Source organism: Lagopus leucura, unplaced genomic scaffold (assembly GCF_019238085.1).
Source record: "Lagopus leucura isolate 7727_CA_CO unplaced genomic scaffold, USGS_WTPT01 Super-Scaffold_100001, whole genome shotgun sequence".
Classification (NCBI taxonomy): domain Eukaryota; kingdom Metazoa; phylum Chordata; class Aves; order Galliformes; family Phasianidae; genus Lagopus; species Lagopus leucura.
Genome location: NW_024962262.1, coordinates 83,970,765 through 83,986,559, shown reverse-complemented (window position 1 = coordinate 83,986,559; position 15,795 = coordinate 83,970,765). Strand labels below are relative to the sequence as shown.

The window sequence follows — 15,795 nt, the reverse complement described above, 5'->3', positions numbered from 1 at the left end:
ACCACACACCTAATTTTACCTAATTTTAACTGCATTTGCTTCTGTTTCAAGAGCTGAATGTTACTGAACAATTTAAACTTTCACTGTTGACTTACTTCATGTGAAAAACTTCAGCTTTCTCTTTTATCGAATACTATTCAAGTAGTCTTCTTCTTTAGTTTTCACTTAATTTCAGTAGCTTAATCCTTTATCTGTTATCTCAAAATTAGAGAATGACATTCTGAACTAACTGGAGCCAGTAAGAACTTTTCCATTTATTTAATGTATTATGGCAAAAAAAAAAAAAAAAAAAAAAAAAAAAAAAAAAAAATCTGTCATTTTTCTGTGAACTTTTCCTGTTACTTGTCTTTGATTCACCTTTAAAATCCGTTGACCTGTTAATTGTGGTATTCACCAATAGCTAGCAGTATGCCACACTTAAAGAATTAGCTAGAACTTCTTTGTTGACATTTTCTGTTTGAAGAAAGCTCCTTTTCATCAAGTTTTGTTTTGCAGGGGATTGTTTTCAGTGTTTTTTGTTTTTTGGTTGTTTTTTTTTTTCTCTTCTTTTTCAGATTTTGTTGTTGTTTTAACAACACTGTAGTATGAGAAGATGTATCATTGAGTAAGCATGCAGTGTAGTGGAAATGTTACAGTTTCCATGTCGATCTGTTGTTTTGTCAAGATGCTACTAATAGGAAACAGCAAAATGAAAACTGTTGCAGTGTTGCAGCAACACACATAGTTTGCATTGTTAGTTAAATGCAGTATGTGATCTTGGAGTAAGTTTTATGTCTAACGTTTATTATTCTACACAGTGCAAGGCATGCTGAAATACAAACATTCATGAATTTAGAATTAGAATTAGAATTTTTTAAGAGAATATTAGTAAAATCTGAGCTAGATGACTTCTCATGGTCTTCTTTTTTTGGTCAGTACTATGAACTAACAAAGCTCCTGAGTTCCGTTCACTAAAGCATTTAAGGAGAAACATTTGTCTGCTCCTGAGAACCAAATATTATTAGTGGCATTAATAATATTTGATTGAATACTCTTTTGATGAAACACTGCAGATAAGTAAATGAAATGTTTATTCTAGAGAAATACTTTCCTATTTAAATATAGTTCTACTAACTGCGAACGCACTGCACTTCACCTCTGTTGGAGATGAATGTAAATCATATCGTACAGTTTCATGCTCTGTTCGCTCTTGCCTACACTGAGCTATTCTTCTATGTAGGCAAGCTTCAGCATTGTCCTGCCTTCCCAGATACAGGTATAAAGAGTTGGTGCTTCTGGGTAGAATGAGTTGAGATGTGTTGATGGTTGGACTAGATGATCTTAGTGATCTTTTCCAACTTTTTTTTTTCCCAATGATTCTGTGATTTTATAACGCACATGAATATACTTACTGGTAATGTCAAACTCATACACATCTTCCACATTGTCACAGACTGTTTACTTTTGAATATCTGTGCACAACTGTAAAAGAACATATTTCTAATCTGCACCTGGGATTGTCATCCTTACTACAGACTTGAATATCCCTGTTGAGTGCAGAATGCAAAAACAGACAGAATGCTGCTATAAAGCAGTGTGAACATTTATGCAATAATAAAACTCAAAGAAATGTATTTGAGACATTACCTCTCATTTCTTGCAAAGCAAACTTATAGCTATGTTTGAATGAGTCGGGTTAACAGTCACTATTTTTAATGTTAAAATGCCTTAGGGAAGTTACAAAACTCATCAGATACACAGTATAAAGTAAGCTTAACAGCATAGGTTTGAGCACTCTCAGTGTGTTTGATTCTGTACAAATGCGTCTCTGTCCTAATAAGGGAGATAAGGATTACTTGTGCTTGTTTTAAAAAAGTAAGCTCTTAGCTGGGAAGCTAGGAATGCCTAGGCAGTATACAAGAATGGGACCCTTTCTCTTTCTATGAATGTTCTACTAACTATGCTAGTATGCTTTACTAGCTATACTGTGCTTTATCATGAACAACAGCAAAAGGATTGGGGAGTATAATGAAAGAAAGGGGCATAAAAACCGTGAGTTTTATTTGTGTGGAAGTAGCCAACATGTGTCTCTGCCCAGCTTCTGTCAACAGGGGCATGATCCTGAGCATTGATACCCCTAGAACTCAAGTGTTTCTACTCCATGTCATGCAGATTTATGTCATGCACAAAAATCTTAATGTAATCCTGCAGTTCCTCTACTACAGCCATTCTCTACTACAGTCACACTCCCTGAAAGACTTCCTTAGATAAGCCAGATATAACCATGGGAAATACACGTGGGAACCAGGGTGTCAACTGTATCATTTCTGTGGCATATAAATCTAATAGAAATCAAGTAAAATATATTTCATAGAAGTCTGGGATGATGGCTTATTTCCTTGGCTTTACAGTAGTATTTTAATCCTGAATTCTACTGAGATTTCAAAACATTTATTTTTCCAGCTTGAAAAGAATGTGGCATTACTGGTTGTGAAAAATGTCTTTTAATGGGATTTCTGTTGATCTCTTATTTGCCAAGTAGACTGCGTAAGGAATAGATAACAATGCATACAATTTTAAGAGAATCTTTCAGGGTATTTGTCATCATGAACTTCGAAAGTACTGTGATCATCCAACATAAGGAGGAAAGAAAAAAAAAAAAGCTAAATAGTGCAAATTGTAGCGTATTTCAAAAAAGGAGGCCCTCTGCTGAATTCCATAGCATCTGCATACAGGTACAGGTTAACTGTATTTGTCTAGGCTTGGCAACCTGTCTACCAAACAGTAGTCTAATGCAATGTAAAATGGTCAGCATATAAAATAGGAAAAAAATGAGAGTACTAAACTTTTAACAATAGTATAAACATAGTACAATATCTTGCAAGAGCACTGATTTGGTAACCATTTGTCCATTTCTATGAAATATAAATTCAAGAGGCTTCATAGATTACTATTTAAACAAAGTCTCTGATATCAGTATATTTGCTTTTCTGGGTGATTTATTTGTATTAACCTGTGGCATTTTGCCTTAATGACTGAGAGAATGATGAAGTAGATCTGTTTGCTTTGACAAGAAGACATTTATTGTAAGTGACATATACTGCAAATGTATCTGTTTTGGAGGAGAAAAGGTCAGCAACCAGTAAATGATCTTTAAATAAGTATATGCATATACTTATATATATACATATATATATAATATACTAAGTATATAATTTGTATATGTTTATACTATATATTATTATTACTGTGTGTGTGTATATATGTATATATATATACATATATACACACACAGTAATAAAATTCTTAGACTGATGAAGATAGCTTATAAAGCTATTGTTTTCCTGCTGAGTAATGTGTATGGTTTTCATAGAATCAGAGAATCACCAAGGTTGAAAAAGACATTCGAGATCACCCAGTCCAACCGTCTGCCTACCACCAGTATTTCCCCACTAAGCCGTGTCCCTTAGTACCATATCCAAATGTTTCCTGAACGCCTCCAGGAACTGTAACTCAACCATCTCGCTAGGCAGCCCATTTTAGTGCCTGACCACTCTTTTGTAGAATAAGGTTTTCCTAACATCCAATCTGAATCTCCTCTGGTGCAACATGAGGCCAGTCCTATTGCTAGTTATGCAGCAGAAGAGTGACCCCCACCTCTATAAAACCTCCTTTCAGGTCATTGTAGAGACCAGTAAGGTGTCCTCTGAGTCTCCTCCAGACTAAACAATCTCAGTTCCCTGAGCTGCTTCCTGTAAGACTTGTGCTCCAGACCCCTCACCAGCTTTGTTGCCCTTCTCTGGACATGCTCCAGAGTTTCAGTGTCTTTGTTCTAGCAAGGAGCCCAAAACTGAACACAGTACTCAACATGCAGCCTCACCAGTGCTGAATACAGAAAAACAATAACTTCCCTACTCGTGCTGGCAACGCTGCTTCTGATACAAGCCAGGGTGCCATTGACCTTGGCTCCCTGGGCACATTGTTGGCTCATGTTTAGTCAAGCATCAACTGGCAACCATTTCTTCCACACAGAAGAAGCTTTGATTGCCAGAAGCTTTGGTACATGTCATAGGTAGTATGTTTATCTACGTAGTTTTCATAGGCTTATAGTATATTTTTTTTAATCTTGTACTTTATTCTTTCCAACTTGAAAATTCACATTAATAATCCATAGGAAGTAAGAACAGAAGACAATTTTCACAATTTTTGATTTTTTTTGACTTCTAATTAAACCAGCCAAAGGTTGATAAAGGAAAGAAGGAGAACAGTAACACTCATAACAGAGTTGACACCCTAGTTTTGTTCTCAAACTGACAGAATACAGGAGCACTTTCTCTATGACCCAGTATTTATTTATTTTTATTATCCTCAAAGAAAAGCATGGAGAGTATTTGCCCTAGTTAAGAATTCGCCAGAGTTTGTATTCTCCAGCACAAAACTGTTTCATAATGACTGGGCATTTTTTTATTATTCAGTTGGATTTGCTTGTATATTACCTAGGTATGGCATTCCAGACCCACATATTCGTGTTGAAACTATGCATTCAAACTGTTGGCTGTGATAAAAATTGAGATTGAGAAGTACTGAAGAAAAGAATGAGTCTATGAAAGTAGGAAAGTTATAACAGAAGCTTTTATTTAGTACAGTAGAAATATGTATGCTATACTGGTGTAAGAACAAAAAAACCGTATAGTTAACCTGAAAGATGTTTTGAAGCAGCAAGTCAGACATACTAGGAATTCCTTAGAATTTCCATTACAAAAAGAATCATCGAGTACCTGGCCTGACTCATGTCAGCTGCTTCTGGTAGAGTACTGTATCTCTGGTGTGATCTAGGGTTATCATTTTATGGACTGAGTACTTTCCTATGGCTTTGGCACAGTAGAGGAAACGCTTGTTTCAGAGGAGATGCATTCTTTTGTTCTATAATACAAGCTGTGACCCTTCCTTTATTCTCTGTCTTGAGCCTTTTTCAGCTGATCCACATACAGCAAATCAGTGATGACTGCGTTTTCCAGCTGGAGTCAAGGATCCCAACAGAAAACATCATAACTGATGTGTACATGTGTGTGCACAATCATGCAGTGCAGCAAAGGTTTAGTAACAAAACGAGATCAGTATAGATCACTCACTATATAGGTGAAAAAATATTTTAATCTTGTATTATTATAGTCTGCGACAGGAATAAATGTCTGTTACCTTTTATCGTCTCCCTTCATGCTGTTTTTCAGTCAGCCTGAATTGCCACACGCTCATCTGACTTTGGGAATAGCCAGGAAACATCTTCTGAGTACTACTGCACAAGCACAATAATGCTTTGTGTTGCCAGGCTTGATGCTAGCAAGTGCAATATCCATGCTTAGCAAAAGAGGCAAATGACACTCAAGAAAAGAAGTAAAAAAAAAATATTTCAATATAATAGAAAAATATAGATAAAAAAAAAGTCTAGTTTTTTTCCATACAAACCCGTTTTAGTTTCTGATTAAATGAAATTGTGCTTTTCTGTGATATATTGTAGAATTAGATTTAACTTATTGTACTTCTTAAGACACTATCAAAAGTTAAGCTTGTCTAGAATGCTGTACTTCTTATAAGCCCTTTCTTTACTTTGTCATTTTCTTAGATACATTCAACTTAGTATCTCAAATGTGTTATGATGTCTTGCACATCATGGTATACTTAATGGAATTCATAGGATCAAAGATCTTAATTTTTTTTAATAGATCTTCTACAGATATTTACCATTCCTGCATCGTAGTTGTAATTTCATTCATAATTAATTTCTAATTCTTCCCTAATTCTTTCAGCAATATAAGTTGTTAATTATTTTCTCAAGTCTGTTTAATACTCTCAGGCTTTTGTTCTGATGTCCAGTATGATGTCTCTGATCTTATTTACTGTCTAGCCTTCACTTCTGTTAAAAGCAGAATTGTTATCACAGGTATGATCATAAGTCTATGTATATCTGCCATGTTATTTATCAGAAGTAGATTGGTTACCACATAGCAAAGGAAGCTGGTCTCCATAACTCTGACTGCAGGACCACTAGCCTCCTCACTGTACACTTGTGACCTGATGTTTTGGAGATTGGACTACACGTGATATCAGGCCAATATTATATAACAAATGCTCCTGTCTTTGGTGTTCAGAGGACTGGGTAATTTTATGGAGAATATCTACGTAAACATCAGATGATGTGGTCACAATGGCTAAAAAAAACCTGTGGTTAAAACAACAAAATAAAACTCTATTATTACAATAATGCTAATAGAAAAATAGTATCACAGTATTTATAAGGAAAAGATACTTGAATCCCCTTATGCTACCTGAAAATCAGTCCTAGTGGATTAAACTGTTTGTGCAGACTCAGTGAAAGACTTTTTGATCCTACACAAAAAATATTTATTAAACTTACATAGTAGTAAGTAGGTTAATCCAAATCACTGTAATGGAGCTGAAAATGTTCAACTGAAATATTTTCAAACAAATTTTAGCTTCCAGCAAATTTGCATGGTTTTTCTTATGCCAAGGATAGATGGTAATTTTTTCATAAGTTGTTGGGTTGGTTTTTTTTGTTTGATTTTTTTTTTTTTTTTTTTTTAATGAGGAATAGAAATACCAATTCAGAGCCTTCAAAAATATGTTTCAAAAAAATATTTACAAGTGGCATTGCACATACGAGAAAGTTCTAGTGGAGATGATGGTAAGTGGGAAGAAAGAACTGTCCAGTCAGAGGTTTAAAGAATCCCTTTGGGTATGGAAGATCTAAGTTTCAAAACAAATACAATACTTATCTTTGTCTCTTCATAGATTTGAAATACAATATCAGATATTTTCAGAAGGTTGAAAATGCTTCTTTCACAGAATTTTTTCTATATCTCTTATTGCTACCAACTTAATCATTATATTTCCTCTAAGTTATATTTTAGTTTCCTCTAGATTGTGTTTTGGGCAAGAACTGTACAATAACTTTTGATTGAACTTCCGTTAGTCTTTACTGGACGAATTGAAGGCTACTAAAAAATTGGAAAATATAAAAGTCTTCAAGTTGCCTAGCCCACCTGTTTCAACAGCAGTCAAATTGGAATTTATTATATTTTCATTTGATTGACAAGGTTAAATGACTTGTAATGAATGAAACTCATTCTCTTGTATTTTGAAGGAAAGACAGAGTTTCTTGCATTCAGGTTCAGGTAATAAGAATGTTGTTGAGTTACGTAAGGGGCGGAAGAAGATTAAGTGCAGCAATGATTAAGTACAAAGGATTAGAACTGCATAATATCCAAGGGCTCCACATTTAGGGAAAATGAGAATTAATTGTTTGAAATGTTTATTTTTGAAACAGGTCTATCTAGGTCTGATTTACACTGTCTCTGTATTCTGCAAATTGCTATACTGTGATCAATGTTCACGAAGGTAGTGATCTTAAATTCAAATTAGTTGTAACTCACAAATGAGCTGAATACCTGGCTTGTTTAAACTACCACTTAGTTTGGTAGAAATGTAGTAAGGTAGAACAGCTGAGTATCTGTCTCAGTGTGTCTGATCTCTTGCTCATATGCTTTAAGTATGATCTTTTTACAGTATTTTAGATCATTTATATACTTCTTCAACTTTATACACCCACTAAAGCTTCTAACTTTTGATGTATCAAGTAGACTACTTGCTTAAACTCCTTTTAAAGATTTAATGTCATAATTCATTAAAAAAAAAAACCAACAAACAAAAGCAAACAAAAATGCCAGACATCTCTTAGCACTGCCTTCATCTTTTAAATATGCCCTCACTTTTGTTTAGCCTTATTCTTTGAGAGGAATAAACTAGTAAAGATGTCTTAAGAGGGGAGATCAAGAAAACTTTAATGACCTGTGGGGCTCAGCTACAGAGTAATCATCATCATCATAAGTACTTTGCGTTGTAGATATATTTCTACCCTAATAAACAAGTGAGATGTAAATTTTCATTATAGTGGTAGTGTTAATTCCTTTGTTGGAACTGTGATCTTGAAATCTTGTACACAGTGAAGTTGCACAATATGTAGGGAATAGCAAACTTGAATTAATTCCTAAATAAAATTAGTATGCATTGCACTTCAATGATTTGTCTTTGTTTTGTTTCTCTAATCAAAATCCCAGTTAATTTCAGCCTTGTTCTCAGCCTCCCCCACATTAGTTCCATTGTCTAGATTTGCATCATTTATAGCAGCTGGCTTCTTGTTAATCTGTCCTTTGGACCTTTACATCAAACAGCAAATTAATTACAGGAAAAGAAATCCCAATAGTACTTCTTCGCTTGGAGGTTTTCACAGTTATTAAGAAGTGAATGCTTCTGATTCTCATCAGAAAGGAGAAATGGAACACAGGAGAGGATGAAGCATGTACTTCACTGGTACCTTTGGCTAGAAGTAAGCATCAGTCAGTTTCCCTCTACTTTCCATTTTCTAGCTCCTCCCTTCTTTTGCTGTAGAGTTAAAATAGGACAAAAAGCAGTTGGAAAGATTGAAAAAAGTAATACAAGATGTGTGTTTCTTCTTAAGGGCTATGTAGCATTAATGCTTTTCAAGTTGCAAAAACATATTTAAGTTTACTAGAAGGCCCACTGGCATCATTAATGTTAGTAATGTGTTCTTGTTATTGAGTTGCTACATTGTGTATTCAGCACCTGTGAGACTGCGTCTTGAGTACTGTGTTCAGTTTTGGGCTTCTTGCTAGAACAAAGACGTTAAAGCCCTGGAGCATGTCCAGAGATAGGCAACAAAGCTGGTGAGGGACCTGGAGCACAAGTCTTACAAGAAGCAGCTCAGAGAAATGAGATTTTAGTCTGGAGAAGAGGTGACTCAGGGGAGACCTTATTGATCTCTACAACGACCTGAAAGGAGGTTGTGTAGGGGTGGGGGTCAGGCTCTTCTTGCAGGTGATAGGACAAGAGGGAATGGCCTCAAGTTGCACCAGGGGATGTTCAAGTTGGATACTAGAGAAAATTTCTTCTGAGAAAGAAGGGTGAGACACTGGCACAGACTGCCCAGGAGATTTTGGAGTCACCGTCTCTAGAGAGGTTCAAGAAATGTGCGCATATTGCACTAAGGGACATCATTAGTGGGTATGATGGGGACTATGTGCTTGGGACAGATAATCTTAGAGTTCTTTTTCAGTCTTCATGATTCTATGATTCTGTGTTAAATTTCTTATTCCTTATTGACCATTATTAACTTTTTCATTTTGCCTTTTTTTTTTTTTTTTAATCAACATAAAAGCACAAACAGCATTCAAACAACACTAGCTACTATGATGGGTAAACAAGGAAAGGAGATGGAGGCAGGGGAGTTGCTGTGTGGTCTAAACATAAAGAGATACACTTCCGGTGAAATACTCCATTAAAATAATTTGCTGGTTCAGTCTATCTTCACTGTCTTCCATTGCTTATGTCCCCATTTGTATGTTTTCCTTGAGTGAAAAGTTACGATTTCTCTGGCTATATTTTCAAGATACATATCATCTCTGACTTTCTGATGTTTTTCACTCTCTAACTAAGCTATCTTATGTAGTCCATCTTTTCAATAGTGCATAGATCATGAATGAAGGTAATGCCTTGTCCAGCTCTTAAGAGAATATTCAGCTATGGTATGGTAAACTGTTTTGCAGCAATATGTTTTTTCCATTTTTGTACCTTACTGTTATCACTGCTTAAGAGCTCAGTCCAGCATTATTCCAACATCATTTTGAGAGTCCTGCTGTGATTCTGATTCTCTTATATTTGTCTCTGGTTCTGAGCTGAATATGAAATTTAGTGACTTAGCTTTTGAATGGGAAATTTAATTTACAACTTGTCAGCTTGCTTACAAAACAAGCACCAGTGCAGAGAATTCTCCTAAATATATATGCAGCCTCTCTCTTTTGTTTGTTGTTTGCTTCTTTATTCCCATGAAGTGTGGAAATAGACAAAAACCATTTTGAAAATCTAAATTCATAGTTGTCACTCTTGACCACATCTTCAGAGCCTCCCAGGCAGCGCAGGCTGTATGAGACAGCAGACGGTGGCTACACGTGCAGAGTATCCATCCAGGAAACAGTGCACATCTTCCCTCAGCATCCCTGTCCTTCATCTGCCCACAAAAATGCAGTTTATTACCAGAAGTTGAGTAGTTCCTTGTAGAAAGATTAGAATTTTTCTTAGTAGTAAACCTTTTACGTCTGATTGTGTTACTTTACATATTTCCATGTATTTGTGCGTATTCCCTGTATTCCCATATACCACTTGTTGCCTGTGTTTTGGAGTGAGTAGGTATTCTCTGTACTCTCCATAAAAAGTTTGTGGTGAACCAGCTGTTGTAGACATTGAAATGTGTCTAATTTTCAAAATACTGAATGCCATCTAATCTTGTGTAAAATGAGTAATCAGAATTGGCTGGGAGTATACAAGGCAGTACTTTATAGCCTGAGTTAGAAACATTTAAGTTCTTCTGGATTCGCATCAAAGCGTAATAATTATGGGATATAAACAAAACAAAAAAAAGAGTTTGCATATGTAAATGACATTTGATATACTATATTCCATTTGAAGTGTTGACATGATTCTTTGGCTTTGTCAGCTGAGATTTGCTTTGGAGATTCTACATAAGTGAAGCTTTTTCTTATTTTTTAACATAGAGTTTCAGCTAAGTCTGAATAAGCCAATTTCATTCCTTAAAGGGTTGTTGTGTCGGCTAGGTAATTGTGATGAGACTGGTAAACTTACAAAGCATTAGCACTAGTGAAAAACAAGATTGCTACATTTCCATAGTCAGTGGGACCTGAACCACTATGTGTAGGTGAATTCAGAATTGAAACATGCATCACTGCAATCCTTAGAAGGGTCTTGTGTGTGTGTGAAACAAAGTATAACGTGTAGGAAGGGAGCTCCACTTGCAGAGGGACTCACTCAAGGTGTTATGTTATATCACTGAAGTGTCATGCCCATTAAGTCACTTGTTTTCTATATAAAAGACTGAATTTTTCATGTTAAAGCACTGTGCTTTTTCTATACAATCTAGCTTACTCCTTAAATGAGGATATCTTTCTGAATTTTCCTGGGAAGTGAAGAACAGTGATTCCAGTCACTTTTTCTAATTTTTATTTTTATACCACTGGAAACAATGATGACAGTATTTATGGCCACCGTTAAAAAAGAATCAGAAGGATGGTCAAAGTGGGTCCCCGTCTTATGGCATTTTTGGGGGGAAAGTTCTGCCTCTGTGGTTATGGAAACTGACAGTGCTGATTTCTGCTAAGTTCTCTTAGGTGATAGACTTACTATGGTGATAGTTTTATAGCAACTGTGAAGCTTGTATCCTGGCTGACTGAAATCCTGTTGCCCTTATTTTAAGGAATTGCAATGAGAAATGATCATGGTATGATAGCGCTGAGGTTAAAATGCATCCATGAATTCAGATTTCCCTTCGGCTTCATGGATATTTTGCTCTGCTAGTTTTATTGTCCAAACAAACCTGTTACAAGCATGAGTGTTCTAAAAATGATTTTAATAATAAAAGGACCAATTCATGTATGAATTCTTTGAAATTTAAAACTTGTAGAAAGGAAATACCTTTTAATTTATTTTATTTCTAAGATTTTATTATTATTTTTATCACATGATTTCACAACTCCTTGATATTTTTAAATACAGGTAATGAATTTGGGCATCCAGAATGGCTTGACTTCCCCAGAAAAGGGAATAATGAGAGCTTTCACTATGCCAGAAGACAGTTCAATCTTACTGATGATCATCTTCTTCGCTATAAATTCCTAAATCAGTTTGACAGAGATATGAATAAATTGGAAGAAAAATTTGGCTGGCTTGCATCTCCTCCGGTAAGCTGTATATAGTAAATGATAAGTTTTTAGTCACCAGTTGTGTACATGTTCAGAATAACAACAATACAAAATTTGCATGCAGAGATTTTAAACAGCACTTTATTATGCGCTGTGTAATGTCTCTCTATATATTTCAAGTTGTCAAAACTTGTCTCTGAAATATCTTCCACAGATAACGGAAATATGGAACGGTCTCCTTCTAGCTTCATAACAAGCTCTTTTTGTATTATTTTTGCTATTTTTTTTTAAGTAACTGCAGATTGGATAAAGCAGACTATGAAATTGTGCGTAATCCAATCAAAGGATTGCTTTGAGAAAGGGTAAATTGCTCTGACAAGTTACTTTTACATATATAATTATTTCTGAGGAAACATTATTGATCAGCTGTAATGCAAGGTGTATTTTCCTAGTCTTCAACTTGTCACTTTTGTATTTTCCTTTTCTTTCCTAAATATTGCACTGTACTTACTAAAGCAACTGAATTATAATTTCTTATTGTTTAAATTATTTCATAATCTAGTCATAATCTATTTCAAAGATTATTTTTAAAATGTGCTTCTAGTTATTAATAGCTTACGTAAATACAGCAAAGGTGTTTTATTTAGTTTATCAGAGCACTATTAAAAAAAAAACACAAAAAAACACAAAAACCCACCAAGAACTGATGCTGATCCTCACCCCATGGAAATGGATACATTGATTTTATAAAAGGAAAATGTGCTTCTTCCTCGTTAATTTTGCATATCCTTTTAAAAAGTAGGCTACAGTTCATTGTTCATAAATTTTCTATTACGTAGGCATAACAGTTACAGTTTACATTTAATGTTCATATCTATATTGCTTGAATCTGTTATTGTTTTACTTGAAAGGAGGTATTGCAGCAATTTGGTTTTTTTCTTATTTTTGTTAATTCAATTAGAAAAATCTGCAACGGTTTGAGAGGCTGTGGGTTAAGATTAGGGATGAGACCAGTAGAGGACTGTCTACTATAGGCCACTTGATCAAGAGGAAGCTGTTGATGAGGCCTGACGAGGGATTTCAGTCATCCAGATAAGTGCTGGGAAAGCAATGCAGTTTGTTGCAAACTATCCAGCAGACTCCTGGAGTCCATCAGTGATAATATTCTGGTTCAAGTATTGGATCTATCAACTGGAGATGAAGTGCTGTGGACCTAGTGCTCACTAATGCAGAAAAGATTATTAATGATTGGTTGAGTTCATGATCTTAAGGAACATGAGCCTGGCAAAGAGTGAAGTCAGGACCCTGGACTTCAAGAGACCAAACTTCAGGCTGTTTAAAGAATTGTTGAATGAGATCTCCTGGGAAGCTGTCCTTAGAGACAAAGGAGTGAAACAAAGCTGACTACTCTTTAAGGATACCTTACTGAGAGAGCAAGAGCTCTCCATCCCCCAGTATAAGAAAGCAGGCAGAGGAGGCAGGAAACCAGTGTGGCTTGGCAAGAGCCTGCTAGTCAAACTAAGGGAGAAGTGTGGGATATATCAGCAATGGAAACAAGGACATGACACCTAGAAAGAATACAGGGATGCTGTCCAGACTTGTGTGGGTGGGATTAGGAAAGCCAAGGCACAGATGGAACTCAACTTGATGAGGGATGTTAAAAACAACAAGAAGGGGTTCTGTTGGTACAATGATCAGAAGAGACAGGCCAAGGAGAGTGTAGCATACTTCCTCTGATAAATGACAAAGGAGAACTAGCTGCAACGGATATGGTAAAAGCTGAGGTACTCAGTGACATCTTTGTCTCGGTCTTTGTGATCAACCAGGATTCTCATATTTTCTCATATTCCTGAACCTCACATCTGTGAACCTCTTGGTGGGAAATGGGAGAGTTTCCTCCTACACCCTGTAAGGACAGAGCAAGTCTGAGACTGCCTTGTGAGGCTGAATGTGTCTATGGGTCTGGATGGCATACATCCCAGGGTCCTAAGGGAACTGGTTGATGGGATTGCTGACCTGCTCTTTATCATATTTTTGTCAACGGTTTACGGGCTAGTTCAGCCCTGTTCCATGACTAGAAAAGTTGTGGCTGTCAGGAGAAATCTTTGGTGGCTGGAAAAGGGGAAACATCACATTCATTTATAAGGAAGTGTGGAAGGAGGACTACAGGGAACTACAGGCCAGTGGTCCTCATCTCTGTGCCTGAGATCATGGAACAGATCCTCCTTGAAGACGTGTGAAGACACATGAGGGGTGAGCAGATGATCAAAGACAACCAGCATAACTTCACTAAGACAAAGTCGTTCTTGACTAATCCACTGGCCTTATATGGTGGGTTAACAGCATAAGCATACAAAGGGAAGTCAACTGATGTCATCTACCTGGACCTCTGCAAGGCCTTTGACTTGGTCCCCCACAACATCCTTACCTCTAAATTGGAGAGAGGTGATTTGAAAGCTGGACTATTTGCAGCCAGAGGGTTATGGTTAATGGTTCTATGTCCAGGTGGAGCAGTGTGGAGTGGTGATGAGCAGTGTGTCCCAGAAGGGTCTGTCCTGGGGTCAGTACTTTTTAACATCTTCATCAGTGGCATAGAGGATGGGATCAAGAGCACTCTCAGCAAGTTTGCTGATGACATGAAACTGAGTGGTGCAGTTGATAGAACAGAAGGCAGGAATGCCATCCAGAGGGACTTTGATTAACTCAAAAAGTGGACCCTTGTCAACCTAATGAGGATCGATCATCAAAGCAAAGTGCAAGATTTTACACTTGGGTTGAGATAATGTCAGGTATGTATACAGACTAACTCCTCGAGAGTAGCCCTGCTGATAAGGGCTTAGGAGTACTGGTAGATGGAAAAACTTAACATGAACTAGCAATGTGCTCTTGCAGCCCAGAAGGCCAATGGTAACCTGGACTGCATCAGAAGAGGGGCAGCCAGAAGGACAAGAGATGTTATTGTCCCTTTCTACTCCGCCCTCATGAGGCTCCACCTGTGATAGTGCATCCAGGTCTGGGGTCTCCAGTATAGGAAAGATGTTGAGCTTTTGGAGAAGGTCTACAGGAGAGCTACAAAGATGAGCAGAGGGCTGGAGCACCTTGCCTATGAAAACAGGCTGAAGGGTCTGGGCTTGTTCAATCTGGAAAAGAGGAGGCTATGAAATGACCTCATTGCAGCCTTCTAGTATTTAAAGGGAGATTATAAACAGGAGGGTGGCCAACTTTTTACAGTACTGGATAGTGATAGGATGGGATAATAGTTTTAAACTAGAGGAAGGGAGATTTAGTAATCTAAATTAGGGGAAAGTTTTCCTGAGAAGATATTGAGGTGCTGGAACAGACTGCCCAGAGAGGCTGTGGATGCCTCATCCTTGGAGGTGTTCAAGGCCAAGTTGGATGGGGCCCTGGGCAACCTAATCTAAGCTTGATCTAACGGTTGGCAACCTTGCCTGTGGCAGGGATTTGGAACTTAATGATCCTTGAGGTCTCTTTCAATCCAATCCAAGACATTCTATTACTTTGTGATTGATTCTATGAAGGAAAATATTTCTTAGCATTGGATTTACATTTTTTTTTCCTTCCTAGGCTTTTGTGACTGAAAAGCATGAATCCAACAAGGTCATTGCATTTGAGAGAGCTGATCTCCTTTTTATTTTCAATTTCCATCCGCATGAAAGTTATGTGGACTACAGAGTGGGTGTTGAAGTTCCAGGAAAATATCCTTTTCTTACTCTTTCATTTCTGCAAAGAAACTTACTTAATTAGCATGGGTGTGTATATATATAAACATAAATGTATATATGTTTTCTAATATTAATGCAAACTGTAACTAGAAGGTCAGACATCACTTACTCCTCATCAGTAGAGTCTTGCTTTAATTCTTAGTGCACAACAAAAGCAACTACTAGAAGTTTATTGTCTTCACGAGATCATTTTGTAGAACACAAGTAAAAGTAAAGCTTTAAAGGCTCCATTTGAAAATTTATTTGTGAATCTTCCTCTCTCCCCT

The 15,795-nt window shown here is 36.6% G+C and overlaps 1 protein-coding gene across 3 annotated transcripts in view; it reads left to right on the top strand.

Moving 5' to 3' along the window:
* The window catches only part of GBE1 (1,4-alpha-glucan branching enzyme 1), a 146,575-nt gene that overhangs the window by 104,019 nt on the left and 26,761 nt on the right, over positions 1-15,795 (top strand). For all 3 annotated transcript variants that reach the window (XM_042868507.1, XM_042868506.1, XM_042868505.1), the window contains exons 13-14: positions 11,641-11,825; positions 15,372-15,502. In XM_042868507.1, the coding sequence (XP_042724441.1) occupies positions 11,641-11,825; positions 15,372-15,502 (316 nt within the window). The remainder of the gene's footprint in view (positions 1-11,640; positions 11,826-15,371; positions 15,503-15,795) is intronic.